Raw genomic sequence first — 18,224 nt, 5'->3', positions numbered from 1 at the left:
GCAATGTAATGATTTTATTACAGGTAGAAAAGACAAATCAGATGGCAGAAACTGGTAGGAGGATGATTTTGTGTGAACAAAGATGCTCATTTGATTTTAATTGCATTTATATTTTAATGGAAAGACTGCATTTGCGCCATTTTGGGTTTTTTTGACGTTAGCAGAATATTGATAATATTCTGGTAATTCCTACCTACACTAGTGTTGGAATTAAAAATGGCCACAGAAAAAAAAAAACCCTGCATTATTTAACTGTCCTAATAACTGAGATTAGATGGTAGTAGTCGTTTTTCACTAATGTGGCAGATGATCAAATGTGGAAGAGCCAAGATAATTTAGAACTACTGTGAAGAAAATGAAGCCTCAGTGAGAGGTGGTCAGTAGGCCAAGGACTGATGGACATCTCATCTGTGAAGAGGCCATATGGCTATTTGCAGTCCAGAGCTCTTTGTCCATAAATGGGCAGATAAGATTCAGGTTTGGTTCTTTTCTCTGCCTGCTAGAGTGTCTTCAAACTGTGAAAATGGATTTCCCATAGGTCATAATCACGACAGAACAATAACTGACAGCGGCCTTTTTCCACTCCCACGACTCTGACAGGGAGAAGGGCTGTTGCCGCTATAGGGTGGAAAAATGTCAGCATGTCCCTCAAATAGGAAACCATTCAACCAATTGTAACTGTACGAAAACTAAGGATAAAAAAAGATTTACCTGTTTATTTCTTTGGTTAGAAAGAAAAAAAGAAAAATACACTTAGAAAATGTCAGGCACATCTTGCAAGTTCAGACTTTGACCATTAAGTTCCTTAAGAACTGCCTTTATAAGATGTGTTAGAAGCTAATGGGTCCTCTGATATTTTGGTCCACATTAACTCTGTAGCATCACACAATTGATGCTGATTTGTCTGTAAATGCTTTTTTTGTTTCCTTAGACTTCTTAACGGGAAAGCTGATGTAGTATTTTAAATTAAATTTTATGTTCAAAAAATTGTGCAGCTTTTTGATGTGGGGTATTATTATGTTGGAAGTAGCCATCAGGAGGGGATCACACTGTGCTTATAGAGAAATGGACATGGCCAGGAACACTGAGCTGGGCTGTGGCATTTAGACAATACAGAGGGGCCCCAAAATATGACTTCACACCACAATGACCTGACTTGTTGATGGAGCTGTTTTCACGTTATTTTCTCTAGAATTGTGGTGCTATACCATCTGAATGGCACAGCTAAAATTGAGACTCATCTGAGCAGGCAAAGATTTTCAGAATCTGCGTGTGAATTTTCTGTTTCCCTGGTTTGTGTGAAAAAGCAACTGAATAGGTGTAAATAAGGTACACCAGTTCAGTGGCTTGTTCACACAAAGTGGCTGGTGAGTGTCTTAATGTTACACACCAGGTTTGGCAGCTTTACTTGGAATTTCATATTACTAAGCCCCTCAAAATATTTTAAAACCATTCAAAATATTTAACACAGAAATTGTTCCTAAGTCATGCAGCACGACACATGACCAGCACAAAGAAAAAAGGGGTGCTGAATTAAATTTCCACAATAATGTTCATGGAAAGCCTTCGGTTTCTGAAGCGGTCAACAAGAAACCAGCTCTTTAAATTAAGAGAATGGCAGGTTCATGATGACAGGGTGAAGTGGTCATTAAAAGCACTTATTTTTAAGCTAAATATCCACAGAAAATTCCATGGTAACCTAGTCAGTAGTTGTCAAGACACCCTGAATAATCTAGTACTCGAACTGACAGACTAATGGAGAGCAGAGCAGATGAAGAGACTTTACAGATCACCAGCTGGCAGCTCTGCAAAATGTCCAAATCATTTTGCACCGACTGCTCATTAATTCCATTGGGAAAGGATTCTTTTTTCTTTTTCTTTTTTCAAAGCAGTGCATCAAAATGTTTTTGATGCACGTAAGAGCTACCAGAGGAGGCCTCGCACATGTTCACTTTAAGCAGCCAACTTCTTGAAAATCTGAGCATGGGAAGAGTTGTGGGGTTGGATTAGAGTGCAGTATCCCAACTGGGGACAAAAAAAAAAAAAGATTATTAAACAAAACAGAAGTCAAAGAGAAATACTGGTCTGCAGCAGACCAGAGGAGGCAGAGGACAGGTTCAACTAAAGATCACATTCAACTTCCATCTGCGCCTGCAGTTATGCTTCAGCAAAGGGAATAAACACAGTTCACCTGCAGTGCAGAAACAACAACCTTTTAGTGAGCTCCAAAGTGACACTGAACCTTAAAGGGCCAAAATAGAAACAATAAGATTTTAGTAGTAACACCATAGTTGTTACTACAAGTAAACTCCTTAACAAAAATAACTTTATAACTTGGGGAAGTGTCTGTCACTTGAAATTCAAACAGAGAACTCATCTCATTTAAACCTCTGACATGCTGTTCTGGAGTCGTCTCTGCCGTTGCTCTGTGGTGGTTTCATCAAACAGAGATCTGAGGAGCTCGTTAAGGCCTCAAGAAATAAAAGAGTGGAGGACACAGATGAGTTTTGGCGCAGGAGAACTCATGGGATTAAGAAGACATCAGAATTACGGTATTTGAAATCATCATTTTCGGGGTTTGTAAAAACACAGACAAGTGGCAAAAAAATTGAGGTGACAGCTCCTTTTCTGAAAAAAAAAAAAAAAAAAAAAAAAACTGCTTCAGGCAAGAAAATGTCTTGCAAAGAATTAAAAACCTTTGAACTAATTTTATTTTTAGCCTTTTATTCATAGTACTGCCACCAATGTCATTTTACTTTATTAAGATTTTATGTTAGACCAACACCTAATCTGCACTATTGTGAAGTCAGTCTTTCAGTATAGATCATTGTCTTGGTTCAAAGGTGAACGTCTTGTTCTGCCTCTGACAACTTTTCTTCCAGAACAGTTTTATATTTCAGTCCATTCATGTGCTTCATCTGCGCTGAAGAAAACCATCCTCTCGGTACGTGCTGCTACTGCTATGTTTTATCAAGGTGATAGTGGATTCCAGTGTGATGTAAAGTGTTAGTTATTTTCCACACTAAGCATTTTGCCTGGAGGCCAAAAAGATCATCTTTGATCTCATCTGACAAAAGTGCTTTTCCACACTTTTGTTTCTGACAGCGTGTACGGCAGACTGCACAGAGGACATCTTTCAACAAATATCAGATTTATGAAAAGCAGATCTTATAGTTGTGCTGTGAATATATTCTCAAACCTGAGAACTTGAAAGTCACGGCTTCTTGTGTGGTTATCTCTTTAAAGCGCTCTTTGCCCCACCTGTCATCTTAGGCAGATGACTTGCAGTTTGGCAATTTTCAGATGCAGGTGTCCAATCCAGATATGCCCAGTTTGATATAAAGTGCTTTTTCTGCATTCTTCATAGCTTAAACATTAAAAAGGTTAAAATGGGGGGAATTCTCATCAATTAGGTTTTAAAAAAATAGTGCATTGTTGATATCTGAGCGTATATCAGAAAATAGGCTTCAAAACCCCGTTCAGTGGATTTCAGACAAGAACAGCAGAATAAAAGGAACATTTTGTCATCCACCTCTGTTTTGGCATTGTACTCTTAGGAGAACATCATGATCTCACACTTGAAGCAATGCTACGTGAGACGGTCAAAGAGCTGGATGTTGTTTTATGGCCCAATCCTGCATAAAACTTCTCCGCAACTTTATCTGTGACCGGTCTCCGTGTTCCTTAGTTGTTGTGATGCTGCCTGTTGACTAATATTCTCTGGCACACTCCTGGGGCTTTGGCAGAAAAACCAGGTTTATACAGAGTTTAGATTACACACAGGCAGACTACATTCTTACTAATGACTTCTGTGAGGCATTGCCCTAGATTTTATTTACTTTGTATCGGGGTAAAGAGCATAGAAAATAGGCAATGCAAAACAAGATGTGACGCTCTTGTCAAATAGTTCCATGTAAGAAAAAAAAAACTAAAAATAAAACCACCCAATAAAATAAATATATTATAAGAAGATATTGAAAGGTCTAAGAGTAATGAATACCTTTGCGAGACACTGAAATTTGATGCTTTCATTGGAGAAGTTGCCATCCCAACTGACAGAAACAGCATAAACAATTACTATTTTTATAAAAATTTCAAAGTGTTTTAATAAAGTTTTGAACTCATCATCACCGGGAGAATAACATGGATAAGATAATATAATTCTCAGTCCTTGAGCTTTTGGAAGACTTCTCTGCTCAATACATGGTGTCTTTATTTGTATAGTAGGAAGAAACATTTTGTCATGCAGCTTCTCTGGTCTACAAAAAATAAAATAAAAAATAAAAAACCCAGAAAACAACAGGCATTCAGAAAGTGCTGCAGATTATAGTAGCAGTTTGGATCATCCATCATATTCTCTCTGAATTCTTAGAAAAAAAAAACAAAAAGCTAGTTTCCTAAAAGCATTTCTGTGCAATGCACTGCATGAACATGTTGAATGAATCAGCTCAATCAAACAAAAAGAGGCCAGATTTGTAACTTGGATCATTTGCTTAAAACTCTCTCGTTTGCCAAATTGTCCCTGAATCCTAAACGGAGCCAGATTTTTTATTTATTTTATTTTTGCTTTTGACCTTATCTATGCACCCAGCCACTCATCCTTGACACAGAAATTGCCCCTCACCAGCTACTCACACACTGCGCACGTAGCATCCTTCCTCCCACAGAGACGTATTTAGGTTCACGCTTAGTGACCAAAATGTTCCTCCTGAGCTAAAGGAGGAGAAAATAAACCAACATAAAGACAAAAAACAAAACCCAAGCTTAGTCTTTCCACTTTGTTGACATAAATCCCTGCTGTGAAAAGCCAGGAGTTTTCTCCCCAGTCTGTTTAACAGACAAGTTAAGCTGTCCTCTCTTAAAAGTCGCCACAGGCAACAATGTGGCACATTAGTGTCAACAGAGGACCGTGTAATTATTCCACACAGGACAAATGTGCTCAATCATATGCTTAGATAGCATCATTTGTTGCACACTTTTCCCTGCTCTTCAATTTTATGGTAAAATGAGTTGCGGTGTCTGCAGAGCACGCCTGATAACAGATCCAAAATGTCACTGTCCGATGATTCATGCCGCGCTGCTCTACTGAGAGGTTGTACATTAAGCTCAAACTTTTCATTGACAAGATTAAATGTCACATATTAATTCATGGCTCATAAATGCAGCCCTCCTGTCTCCTCTATGTCTGTCAGAATGATGCAAAATGAATATTCTGATCAGTGTTCAGAGTGTTTTGAGTTTTTTTCACAACTCTGGAGTATAAAAGACATGCTTCATCTGACGTCCAGTGACGTCAAAGCAGGATCTTCGTCATCTTTTTTAACATTAAAAATGTAAAAATAAAACACAATACAAATAAAAACATTGTGTTGTATTGCATTAGCAAACTTCCCATGAAGAATATTTGAAAAATGCAGCATTTAAGATCAGTACATGCATTCAGTGGGCTAAAGGATATTAAAAAATCACAAAATTAACAAAATTATCGGTAAAATAGTTTTTGCTACCCTTGATAAAAATGTATAACTGAGTAATTTCTTTAAAGCTGCATTACGTAGATTTTAGAAAAATCCAGATAATCTGTGAAATAATCAAGCTCCTCTGTCTCCTCCATGTGGTCCTACTGCCATCTGCAGAAATATAAAACTTGGTCTCAATCAGCCAATCAGAGCCAGGCAGAGTGTTTCAATGCTGTCAATCATGCTCATGTCAATGTTGCAGCAGTGCTAATGGTGGAAAAACAACTTACTATTACAGTACACCATTTTTACTCTATGGTATAAAAGTACGTTTCTTTTTGCCATTGGTTGGATGAGGACACACACTCATCTTACACAGTGGTGACCAGGAGAGTGAAGAAGATTAAAAACTCCTTCAATACTGCAAGAGGATTGCTGCAAAGATTGACATCTTGTGGTCATGATAACAATTCGTTGTTATCTACATCCTCAACTGGTTGTCGAGGAGCGTTTCCCTGATAGGTTTCTCTCTCCTGCCATCACAAACACAAACATGGAGTTTTCTAAACATTCAAGGTGAGTCTGACACAAGTAAAAGAGAAAGTATGTGGAAAAACACCACCTGCCCACCGGCAAGTAAGGTGGAGGATGTATGATGCTGTGGACCTTGGAAACCTTGCTAACCTGCCTGAACTCTGTAAAATAGCTGAATGTTGCCAGTAATGTAAAAATGGGTCAAATAGAATATAACAATAGGATAAAAATCCAAAACATACGGAAAACCCAAAACAAAACAAAAAGGTTCACCAGCCTCAGAATTAACCTTCCTTCATGTGTCCATCTACTTTCATCCTTTATTCGTCTGGGAAACATGTTGGCTGAGCTGAAGAGAAGCATAACAAAGAAAAATCCACGAAGGAGAATGTCAAAATAGGACTTGTCACAGAGAATTATTGTGAAAAGTCTACATATGTGCTGTCCATTTGGCAAATCTATTAACAGCAGGGGTATCAGCCATAGCAAAATTAAATGTTGGATTTCTTATTTGGAATATTTCACTGTGAGATTATACTACGACAATGAAAGATGAATTTTCTTCAAAGCTTTTTTTGTCTCGCCAACAAAGCTTTCTGTGTATTTATGTAGTCTAATTAGTCCATCACAAGCTCAGGGTCTTTTGTTGTGGATTTCTTTTCTGTGAATAATTAGAGGGGGGGAATTTCTTTAATATAGGACATATATTTTTCACAGGAATGCTGTTATGGCTGAGGCTTATAGAGCTTCTGAAAAATGTTTCTTTTTTTTTAAACTGTATGAAATCCTTTGTAAAGGCTTGAATGTTACAGCAGCATCCATGACCACCTTACAGTCACACTGTGCAGGGATTTTATGTTACACCAGTACAGCGCTGGATCACAGGGACTCTTTCTTTTTTTTTTTTTCAAGCATTCAAAATAACAAAAATAACCGGCTGTGTGCAGCCACTTGTTTTTCTCCTCATCAGACTGACTCTGCTCCCTTCAGGTGCGTGTCACAAGGCATTAGGAGCTAATTAAAAAAATCTCCACAATTAATTGCTGGAGACAAGGGTGGGGGACTATTAAGCCTGACACCCTGTGAGCAATTAGATCGATGTTGTCATGGGCTGAAAGGAGAGTTGGTGTTCACATTGTGAGGGGCTACTGTTTATCAAGGTCACATGGGATTGGTTGAAGGCTTTGTGATCCCCTGTGTGCATTCTCTGATGCGCTCTGCCACTAAAGCGTGGAAAAGAAACACTCCAGCAGGTGGCAATTATAGTTTTTTTTTTTAGGAATACAATGCTGGAGCATATTGTTTGACTTTTAAAACAGTTACCGTTTTGTCGCAAGAGTTACCTTTGTTATCATTTAATTACTGTTATGCAACAAGTTCTCAATGACTTGATGATTTTATGCGTTTCAACAATATGGACTTACATTTGATACGAATGACCAATACGCCTGCAAAGCACTCAAACATTGGCACAGGAAGCATTGAGTACATTTATTGTAATTGTCTCCGCTGTGATTCAGTTGCTTTAAAAGCCGCCTTTTAAAATGTCAACCGTGTTCACAAAGTGCAGGTTGCAACACACACCACATACATCTGCGTCCTACATTCGTTATGGAGCTTAACACATTTATGCAAATGCTACAAAAATAAAAAAGAAAGTAAAAGAAAGTAACAAAGATGTTTGCTGCTGAATTTTAAGCCAAAAACACAAAACAGCGTAAAGATATCCAAAGTTCAGATAAACTGGAGATTTTCATACCTGCGGTGATTTCATCATACTGAGTTTCACAAGGGACACTGAAGAAAAACACCACCAGTTTTTAAAATAATTGCTGTTTTTGTGTGCTTTCAGTCTTCTGCTCGGGAAGCAGTGAACAATGATGGACAAAAATAAGAAACCGTTCACTCGGTTAATTATATATGAGGTACTATCTTGTATACAACGGGAAAAGTTTAGCGAGAAATTTATTTCACTAACTTTGCAAAGAGCTGAGTTACGTTACAACATCCAAAAAAATGTTCAGCAAAATTCGGAGTACTTTTTAAAGAGCTCCCGGTAATATTTAGCCAGATCTCACAACCGTTTTCTTGTTTCCTAGTGTCTTAATTGCAGATCATGGGGTAGAAAGTCCACATGAGAATTACATAATCTCTAAAACAAGGGAAATCTGCTTTGCTACAGTTGCTTCAACCAAGAAGAATGAACTCAAAAATCTATTCACACGTGTAATTGGTGCACAGTGTAATTATTGTGCAAGTGTTGTTTCGCTAAAATGCATCCACATTTATTCTAGCGTGAGACAATATTCAACTTTCAGATCACATAGATTACATAAATTGTAATGTGCTTAGATTTTAAATGTCTCTCAAATTACAATAATTTCAAAGAAAAACAAGAAACTCAGAAATTCCTTGCTGGACATCGGGTGTTCCCTGTTGCGGAGGTGAAGGTCGCACGTTCTCAGAGAAGCTTCCTAGAGGGATCTCAAATAAATAATTCACTGTTTTTTTTTTCCTTCTTGATGTACCTTGCAGAGCATGATTGTTCAGTTCATCGAAGATTGAAAGTACACTTAAAGAAAAGTTTAAAAAAAAAAACATAACAAAAGTGAGCTGTGTGGACACCCAACAGTGACAACCAGAAACAAGTGGGATATCCTCCCATCTGCCTCTGGCGAGGATATGAATATTTCCTCAGCTGTCACACTGCTCTTCATTGCTTTTTCATTTCAGCAAAAATCCCTCCTTTCTGGTTTACGCTTCAAGGTTAAAACTCCAGTGATACATATTCAACTGAATATTCTAATTATTTCAGCTCAGTGTGTGATGTGCCAGTGATCTTAGGCAGCGAGGAGTTTTACATTATGCATCTTTCTCCTGATTTATGATGAGAGATGCATGGTTATTAATCATCTTGTAGGTATGTCCAAAAATCCCTCATGTTCAGAAAAACCGACGCCAATCTTGTCTCCTATCCCCACCCACCCAAACACACCCAAACACACACATTCAGTGCCCCTCACTGGTTTAATGATAGCATTCTTCATGCCTTTTGACCTCCGTTTACCGCCCCTCAATTTATTCCGACTTGCTTAGTATACTGTGGGTCATTTCCCAGAGCAATTTAACTGGGGGTTAAAAATTGATTTTCCTTAAACAGTAATGAAAGAATTTACATTATTCATCCGCTTTAAGATTAAAATGAGTATATCAAATCCAACACTCTCTTAAACTGCACTTTTAGAAACATTTAATCCTGAAATGTTAAGTGGCTGCAACTTTGTCTTTGTATCATTGAGCTTTTGTGGTGCCACAATATATTCCAGAACTGAATCTCTTAGGTTTGATCCTTTAGCCAGACAGGCCAGCCTAATCTGCTGTGGAAATTAAAACCCACTCTCTGTCTCGTTTGAATTCTGAGTGCCTTACCTGCAGTTTGATAGTCATAAGCTGTGACTGATAGTTCCTCTGGGTTTTCTTTTCTCAACAGCTTCCCATTTGATTCATGAACAGTCCACCACCCCGAGGACATCTGGCCACTGAGTGCTGAGCAAAATGGCTCATTAGTGGAAGACTGAAGTACACACAGAGAAAGCGGCTAGTTAGTCAACTGACAGTCCAGCACATTAGAAGCAAAAGATCCATGAAAGCAAACACAAGTCATTACACTTTGACGTGCACAAGGGAGGAAACCCAGCAACTTGACTAACTCCTTCCTCTGACTGTAAACACAAGATGGTGTGAGACACAAAACGCCTGTCAGAGGAGTTTGTCATCAACACTTAGTCATAGCAGGAAGTGTTGATGTTTTTACTAGAAATTAGCATTTAAACTTTTTATTATGTAACAGGCCAAAGGAAATAAACTGGCAGAATTTGGGCAGGATCATTTCAATGTACATATGTAGTTTCTGTACAAAAGCAAAAAAATTGAAAAAGCATAAAGAAAATCTTTTAAATTAAACTACAAACCGCTGTTTCACCGTATAGAGCAAAAAACTTTATATTGGTGGCGTATTTGTTAGTGGTCGTATTCAGAGTGCCGACGCAATGATGGTTCAGGGAACTGAACTGATGGTTCGGGGAACTTATATTTTTGCTGAAATTTATGTATTGAAGAATAATAAATAAATGCTATAGGTAACCTTTATGTATTGTTGTTTTTTCCAAAGAATAAAATAGATGCTCAAAACTAGCGAACAGGCCGGAAATCTGGGCTTAGTGATGGACTCAGGTCTGAACCTTCAGAGACACATTAAGAAAATTACAACATTGGTCTTCAATCACTTGGATTGAAGGGCTGATGTCCTGGCAAGATCTAGAGAAAGTCATCCGTGTGTTTATCTTTAGTCACATTGATTACTCAAGTCAATCAGATTTGCTGCAGATGATCCAGAACGCTGCTGATTGGATTCTCAGTGAAATTAAAAAGAAGAGCACATCAACCCAGTTCAAACGTCCTCTAGTTCCATGTAGCAAAGGAAATACACATTAAATAGACATGAAATACTTCTGGATGGATGGAAGTCAATAATAATTGTCTGAATTCAAATAGAAACAAACAATTCATTTTTTTGTAAATGAGAAAACCAGTCATCCCGCCTTGGGGATCATCTACCGGCTCTGGCCATGGTCTATAACCATGTATAGACCAAACTGATTATCTCTGCCCGTCACATTGCTTCGCCACAAACCCACCAATGTCTGCATGGACAGGCCGGTATAATCAGCTTACCGCGTCATCCTGCTCAGTCACCAAATCTGAATGGAGCATTTGTAGGGATGACATGGTGCAGAAACCGCTGCATGAACCTGTCATCGGGCACCAGAGGAGCCCCTCGGAGGATTCCCTGACACAGAAACCGGAGTGCTAATGAAGCAGAGCAACGTTCGGGGAACAAACACGGGTCAAGTCCGTGTTGTGTTACAATGAGTTGTACACTCACAGGGAGAAAACACCCTGAGCTTTCTGACATCTCCAGCTGCCACCAGCTTACCTCGAACCATCATCCCGTTGGCCAAATCGGTTGGATGAAGCTTCAGAGTCATTTCAATTGGAAATCCTTCTGGCAAATATTAGTAATGCACACACAAATCCCAGGCTTAGACATTAAAGCATGTGCTTAACCTGAGCCTCAAATCAAACCAGTTCCTGCCATTCAGGCGTTTGACTGCTCTGCTCTTTTTCATTTCTTTTCTCTGGTATTTCTATCATGCTCTCTTGCAGCCTGTCTCCACTATGATTGCCACAATTTGCTTCATCTCATTCCAAGGCATATTATCCCGACAAACTATGAGCGATATGATGATAATACTTTTGTGGGACAAATCCATCTATTTTCATCACAAAGTTACAGCAGAAAGCTAACTATTTTCTCTCTGCTATATTTTATGACTCAAACTATTTTTGAACATTTTGCATTCCGAGCACCTTCTGAATGTAATGGCTTCTGTAACGTATGCGAGCACACACATCGATGTGCGTGGCAAATTGTTTCATTTGTGGACAAAATCCTCAATTTTAATGAAATGCATGAACTAAATAAATGTTAGCATCACAAATGCCGAAAATATATATATATATACCTATGTTATTAGTGCAAATATTACAGTATGCAAGATAAAGTAGATCTGAAAGTTATTTCATTTTTGTTTTCTGTGTATTTTATAGATTTGTTTGCATGCAGTCAATCCACCTAAAAATCCTGTCACCTTGGAAACAAGAACAAGTTTGATTAACAAACAACATTTTGTCTGGTCCCTGCATAAAAGCAAACACGTTTCTTTTTCTTTTAACAGATGAATTTCAGCCACTGTCAGTATAAACAACATAAAATGTGCAAGTTGAATTGGTACTCTTTAAATATCCCATCTTAGTAAACTCTACAACCCTTTGGGGTGGTAAAACTAATTACAAACAGCCTTTGTGCTGTTTATAAAGAGCAGTTAAGTCAGTTTTAAAATAGTTTTATTTTCTCTTTTTTTTTTTTTTACATAATTATAGCCTTTAGAAGCAGCCCATTAAAACAGGAACTCTATACCATGGACAGTATGGATTGTGTTTCACAGACTAACCCAATGCATAAAACAGCAGAACATAACAAGTAATAAAAACTCTAAACAGCAACTGAACTGGTGACTAAAATGGACAATCTCAAATGGATGCAAAGTCACTTATGGCAACACAGAAAGCAGGATTGGTCGAGGCTTCTGAGTTTTTCCAAAAATCCTGCAAACAAACAAAAGGTCAGTGAGATTCGCGAAAGATAAATAGGCACTTTTTTTCCCCTCACCCACCCAAATCTGTGTTTTCTGTTATAACACTAAGCAGAATCTTAACTTCAAGGGGAGCAAAGAGTTAGTCTAATGTGTTTATTAGCTGAACCATCAAGGAGATTGCAGGTGTTGATTGTGAGGAAGCTGGTGCATAGGCACATCTTGGCAACATAACAAAAGAATTAAGTGAGCACTTGCACTCTTCACATATCCTTAATGCAGAAAAAGTGGAATTATGTTATTTAAAACACTGAATAGAAAGTCATCACTGCTGATTCCTGGGCAGCCTCGAAGAGTCCTTGTTGTTGCTTGTGACCATCAAATTTTAAATGTGAGAGAAATGTGGTTAAGGGTGGCTTCTCCTCCTTCTGCGATGTCTGGCAGAACAAAACATTGGATGGAGGTTGTGGATTGTGTTACCAAACTGAATCAATAACTGCTCTTTCCACAATGTCCCCCCCTGCATGTTTACCCACAGTAATTAGCCGAGCAGTGACTCGCTTTTTTCTCAGGTTCTGAGTCGATGAATAAGGAGGTGTCTGATTTTCTTATTAGTATCTTGATTTCCCTTTATAGCGGAAAGCAGCGTTACAGTGAATCGACTTTTTAGGGCCGAATGATATGTTTTGAGGAAGCTAACTGTAAACTGACAGTTTTTCAGTGGTGCGGCAGAAGAAGTGGATTAATGTTTTGGCGCCTGCGTCACTGTACTTCAGGAGAAGAGCATGCAAGAAAAATGAGGACACATACTGGTGCATACTGGCCAAAAGATGTGGAAACCAAACCTTGGAACACAAAATATGGTGCCAAATGGCCACATTCCATTCACAAATAAGAATAAAAACAACACGACTGAATTATTGTATGTTTTATATATAAATTAACGATTTATACATTGCTGATAAAGAAAAAATACAAAATCTTTTTGATCTTACATGACATTTACATGTGAAATTTTACACAACATATTCAATAACTTACAAATGCTTTATCTGCATAAAAAATAGATCTCTTTACAAAAGTTTGGTAATATGTACATATTCACACACACAGGTTCTTGGATGGGATAACAATTGTGTGGCACATTTAAAAGCATTCTACATTTGGAGTCCCCGGATACAAGACTCGCTTTATATTGCGAGTACCAGATGCATTTCTTCTCTCATCCATAGGAAAAGTGAACTCTTAAAATATATTACATATTGATAACACAAGACGTCGCCAAAGAGTGCCATCCAATTATCAAAACTGTATAAATGTACAAAATGGAATAGCAATGATAGGAGTCACTATAGTGGTATAAAGTACTGTAGCAGCAGTTGCTATACAGGATCACTTTTTGCCAACATGCGCAGTTATGAAACTATGAGCTGCATTTAGTCTTCTTTAAACCATCTGACATCACTCCACTAAATCACTGCAAACTGTGCAGATAGATGACATGAGTGTGCAGCTTTACTAAAACTAAATGTTGGGGTTTTCCTTCGAAACTTATGCCTATACAGTATTCAAGGCACTGCAATGATGTAGAAATGTGATGACAGTGTTAAATTCATTTTTTTCTTTTTTTAAAACATAGTTGAGTGATGGTGGCTCATGTCGAGGTGTGCAAATTCGTTCTCGTGTACTGTACATTTGTTGGCAGAAGCTGATGGCTAAGTAAGCCACTGAAATGACGACTCATGTCAGGAAAAGGGTAAACAAAATTAGCCAAGGCTGTATATTCACAAAGTGTCTTAGAGTAGGAGTATGGTTCAAGAATTTCTGTCTAAGGCACAGTTTCCCAAAGAAAACGATGCTAGTTTGGGAAAACCAGAGATGAGTTAGTGCTTGCACTTATTCTGACTTTGAGTTACTCTAAAATAAGGCAAATAAAAATTGTCCAGAGCAAGAAACTAGACAACGAGCTTCATTTCACCTCCAACGGCCTGCTGATGCACTTTTTCATTAATGTGACGACGTCCAAAGTTACAGTAAGTAAACCTCTGGGAAACCTGGCCAGCTGTAGGGTCTGTGCACAGTAGAGATTCACGACCTTGCAATTAAAAACCAAAAGCAAAACACTTGTAAAGGACAAGCAAGAAACTCCTACTTTGAGATTAGTGTGAAATACAGGCTCAAGGCTGGGGTTATATCCACTCTAGTTCATTTGGAACACAGAAAGTTTATGAGCAAAGGAACAAAATCAGAAAATGCATGTCTAACATACAGGAATGAATAAATTGCCTCCACTATTCTATTAGGGTAGTCAGCAATTTCAAACGGTCATGGTTAAATTATTTCTGACAAATTAATTGCACCCAAGTTGATCGTAAACCGAATGCAGACTATGCCACTGGTGGGGGAGATGTATTCTGCTGTTTTTAGAGAAGCTGCACTGTAACAATAAAAGCCGTAGCATTCCCAGTGGCACTCAAAAATTGTACTGCACTTCTGTAGTTAAATCCCTGGCCATATATCTCATCAGTAAGAGGTACCATCCAATTAAGAGGTATAATTGACCGTATAACTTTGAGCAGACTACAGCACTGACACAATTCAAAGGGAGACGGTTACCGTACTTTTCTGCAGCTCCTCTAACACGCCCGCCGTTTGTAAAATAGAAAATGGATTACGCTGATCAACTCACAGTTGAGAGTCTCCTATTCCCCCGTGTTTAAAAATAATCTTCATTAGGACTTAGGGGAAACGGGGAAAAAAGAAGGTAGATCTAGGTTATCTCTTTAAAAAAAAAAAGCAAGTGTTTATTTGGTATTGTGAAATAACGACTCTATATTTATACAACTGAGCAGAAAATACTTGCTTTATCTTTATGCCAGAAGCTCTTTTATTCAAGGAGTTAACACTCACAGAGTGCAAAAAGACAAGATCTGAAAAGGTAGGAAACCTACTGTTCTTCCTTCTTATGAATGCTATCAGCTACTTTAATTGAAGCTGAAGCTGTGCTTTATGCAGCTGAGCAATTTTCTTGCTTTTGCTGCGTGCCAACAGAAAACGGAGAAAAAAGCGTTTTCTGTGTATATTGTTCAATGACGAAGAGGAAAGAAACAATTCTAGGATTCATTCTCCACCCATCTCTATGCGTTAGCAGACATCAAACCATGGTGCAGATGGTGTTGAGATTGGGATCGAAGCGGACGACTTTCCCCTCCGCAGCTTTCGTGTTTGTGTTGTACATGGGGTTCTCAAATGTGGCTTGTCCGTTATTGTTCTCGTGGACGGAGCATCCCGTGTACTGAGCTTTATCTGTTTTCCTGTGGAACAAAAAAACAAAAAAAGAAGAGGTTGCATGTTAGCAGAAAGACAATTAACAGCCTCTACTTTCCCTCACATTCTTCTACTATCTTGGTGTGGACAGCTGCTAAAGGTAAATGAGGTTGTGAGGTAATTGTTGGTGAGAAGAGCAGTCTGAGGAGCCCCTGTGCCTTCTCAGGGGTAGCGAACATATTGTGAGCGAAATTTGCATGTCACAGACTCTGCACGTGTGAACTGTTCAGAGAGCTAATGGCTACAAATCAGACAAAATGTCTCCCTGTGCATGCGGCACATGAACCTTCAGCAAAATACATACAGCACTGAAGCGTTTCTCATTAAAATGCACTGATGTATGCCGCTGTGTAATTCCATTCAGATGGTAATGCATTGACTAACGTTGCATCATGCTTTGAAGTCTCTTACGAGTGTGAGACTGTTTCAGTGTGGAGCCCCACTGCAGAACTGCAGGCTGTGTGCGCTGGCCTCAGTGCATCACCTATATTATCCCAATACATTTTTTCCTTTAGGTGAACACTAAGCTCAAGGATCATGGCCATTTAATATGCCACATTTTTACACCTTTCCAGATTCAAACTTCATATGTTTACAGTCCTTCTTGGACAAATTTAAATTTATAATCGTAAGTCAGGTTTTATACACAGAACATAAAGGAAGGAAGGTGAATTTATGGTTGAATATATCACTCTATGGATGGAAAACGACTGTTGGTAGAACAGATGGATGGATGAATAAATAGGTGAACAAACAGATATTGGGCTCAACAGATGGACAGATTGATGGATGGATGGATGGATGGATGGATGGATGGTTACAGGAAAAGGGGTAAATAAAATGGAAATACAAATATTTTTCATTACTTATTTAAATTCAGCCCCATTCATATTTATAATTATTTTTTTATTAACTTAGCTTACTGTACTGTTTGATAACTAGTGTTAATTAGAAATTATGTATGATAGCATTGAAATTATTATTTTTTTTAAAGTGTCTCGAGATGACATTTGCTGTTGTTGAATTGAAGCTGTATATTTTCCGCATTTTTCCAGACCCCACATGAACCATGTCGACCTCTCTAAAAAGAAAAACTCAATTTGTGGAAATCAGCTAAAAAGTTCAAGTAAAGCAAATTCGTATTCTGCATTCCCCCAGTGGCGTCGCCTACCTCTGCTTGTAAAGATAAAAGCCGAGGCCTGCGAAGATGAGAGCAAAGAAAGGCACGAGGATAGCGACCGCAACAGAACTGCTGTTGGTGGAGCCGATGGTCTCCGGGTCCGCAAGCGTAACGTTCTCTCTCAGAGTTAAACCTGCAGAAAGACAAACATTTTAAATCCAGTCATCAGCGTGCAACATATTTAATGACGCCATAAAGTGCAAACAGTGAAATTAAGGCGATGAAAGAAGAACGCATATCTGGTTGGGATGATGACGACGACGATGGTGATGAAGATGAGGATCATAATGCAGACAAGACTCAGCAGCCGTTTGATAAAAACGCCAGCCATACTGATCACACTGATAATCATCACTGTGACTGTGATAATCGAGTTGAGAACAATCATGTGATAATGACAGCAGAGATGATGAGCACAAAGGAATGAAGCACAATGATGCTGAAGGGGATAATCTCCTGTCTGTTGCATGAATGTGGCTAAATGAGACATGGCTGACAGCAGTTATTGGGAACAAAAAAGCTGCAAATGTTCCCACTGTGGTACAACATTATTAAGCCCAACCACGTCCAGAGAGTTTGTAGGTAAATCTGATTCAATAAAAAGCATGTGCTGTAATTTCCAATCATTCAGGTTATTTTGCTTCAGTTATTGAGTACCAAGTCATCATGCAGTAAACAATTGGTTATTAAGAATGACCAACAGACAGCAACCACATTATAGTCTGTTATGTTATCAACAAATCCATTTATCATTATTTGCACATTCCCTGCTAAAATCATTCTGGAGAATCTCAAAGGGCCGAGTCTGTTGAGTAATTGTGTTATGCTGGCTTGTTTAATTTAGGAGATTTCCAATGAGCAGATGTTCCAGCAAATTAAAAAAAAAATAAAAAATCGTGATACTGGTGCAAAACGACGACTCACGCTCCAGAGCTGTGTCAACACTCGAGGCCGGTAGCATCTAACTTGCCAACAAAACCATCTGGCTTGAATCTGACATCCAGCTAAGCTGAATTAATTTGCCTTCGCCACTCAAACGCATGTTTTTGCTTGATGTCTGATTTTACGTCACAAATCATTCAAACTGCCTCGGGAAAATGGTCTACATTCTTCAGAGCAAAGGTGAAATCCGGCGTAGCAGATGTTAGTGGGTTATGTGAGCACTCAGAATCGGAGTCATGCTCACATACATTGTGGGGACAAGTTGACAAGTGCTTTGGTTGTTAAGAGACTGCATCAGCCCAGGGGAGCCGAGATACTAGAGCAGTCTCTGAGCAAAAGATCGCTGATATCTAGGAGAAGAATCAGGACATCCAGCTTCACAAGGGAGTACAAGATTTTAGGAATTATTTTTTGGGAAACTAAGAATCCATTTTGGTTTTATTTTATAACACAGTTAAAGTTTCAGAAATCAGACAATGTGTTTAAAAGAATCTCTGATAAGCATAGAATAATCCGATCCATCTGTAGCAGCCCTCATTGTTTCTCATTCAGCTCACAAGCAGAATG

The 18,224-nt window shown here is 38.5% G+C and overlaps 2 protein-coding genes across 6 annotated transcripts in view; both read right to left on the bottom strand.

Annotated features, from left to right (window-relative positions):
- zgc:110410 (uncharacterized protein LOC553618 homolog) overlaps positions 1-11,041 on the bottom strand; it is a 31,291-nt gene extending 20,250 nt beyond the window's left edge. Inside the window, exons 1-3 of the mRNA XM_044116987.1 lie at positions 10,967-11,041; positions 10,728-10,862; positions 9,423-9,567 (exon numbers count right to left, since the gene is read on the bottom strand). Of these exons, the coding sequence (XP_043972922.1) occupies positions 9,423-9,567; positions 10,728-10,862; positions 10,967-11,041 (355 nt within the window). The remainder of the gene's footprint in view (positions 1-9,422; positions 9,568-10,727; positions 10,863-10,966) is intronic.
- A 3,981-nt stretch (positions 11,042-15,022) lies between these two features.
- Positions 15,023-18,224, bottom strand: part of LOC122830488 (CUB and sushi domain-containing protein 3-like) — a 240,494-nt gene continuing 237,292 nt past the window's right edge. For all 5 annotated transcript variants that reach the window (XM_044115818.1, XM_044115821.1, XM_044115820.1 and 2 more), the window contains 2 exons: positions 16,707-16,848; positions 15,023-15,522 (listed from right to left, as the gene is read on the bottom strand). In XM_044115818.1, the coding sequence (XP_043971753.1) occupies positions 15,363-15,522; positions 16,707-16,848 (302 nt within the window). In that variant the 3' untranslated portion in view covers positions 15,023-15,362. The remainder of the gene's footprint in view (positions 15,523-16,706; positions 16,849-18,224) is intronic.

Source organism: Gambusia affinis, linkage group LG05 (genome assembly GCF_019740435.1).
Source record: "Gambusia affinis linkage group LG05, SWU_Gaff_1.0, whole genome shotgun sequence".
Lineage (NCBI taxonomy): Eukaryota > Metazoa > Chordata > Actinopteri > Cyprinodontiformes > Poeciliidae > Gambusia > Gambusia affinis.
This window is presented reverse-complemented; position numbering and strand designations above follow the sequence as displayed.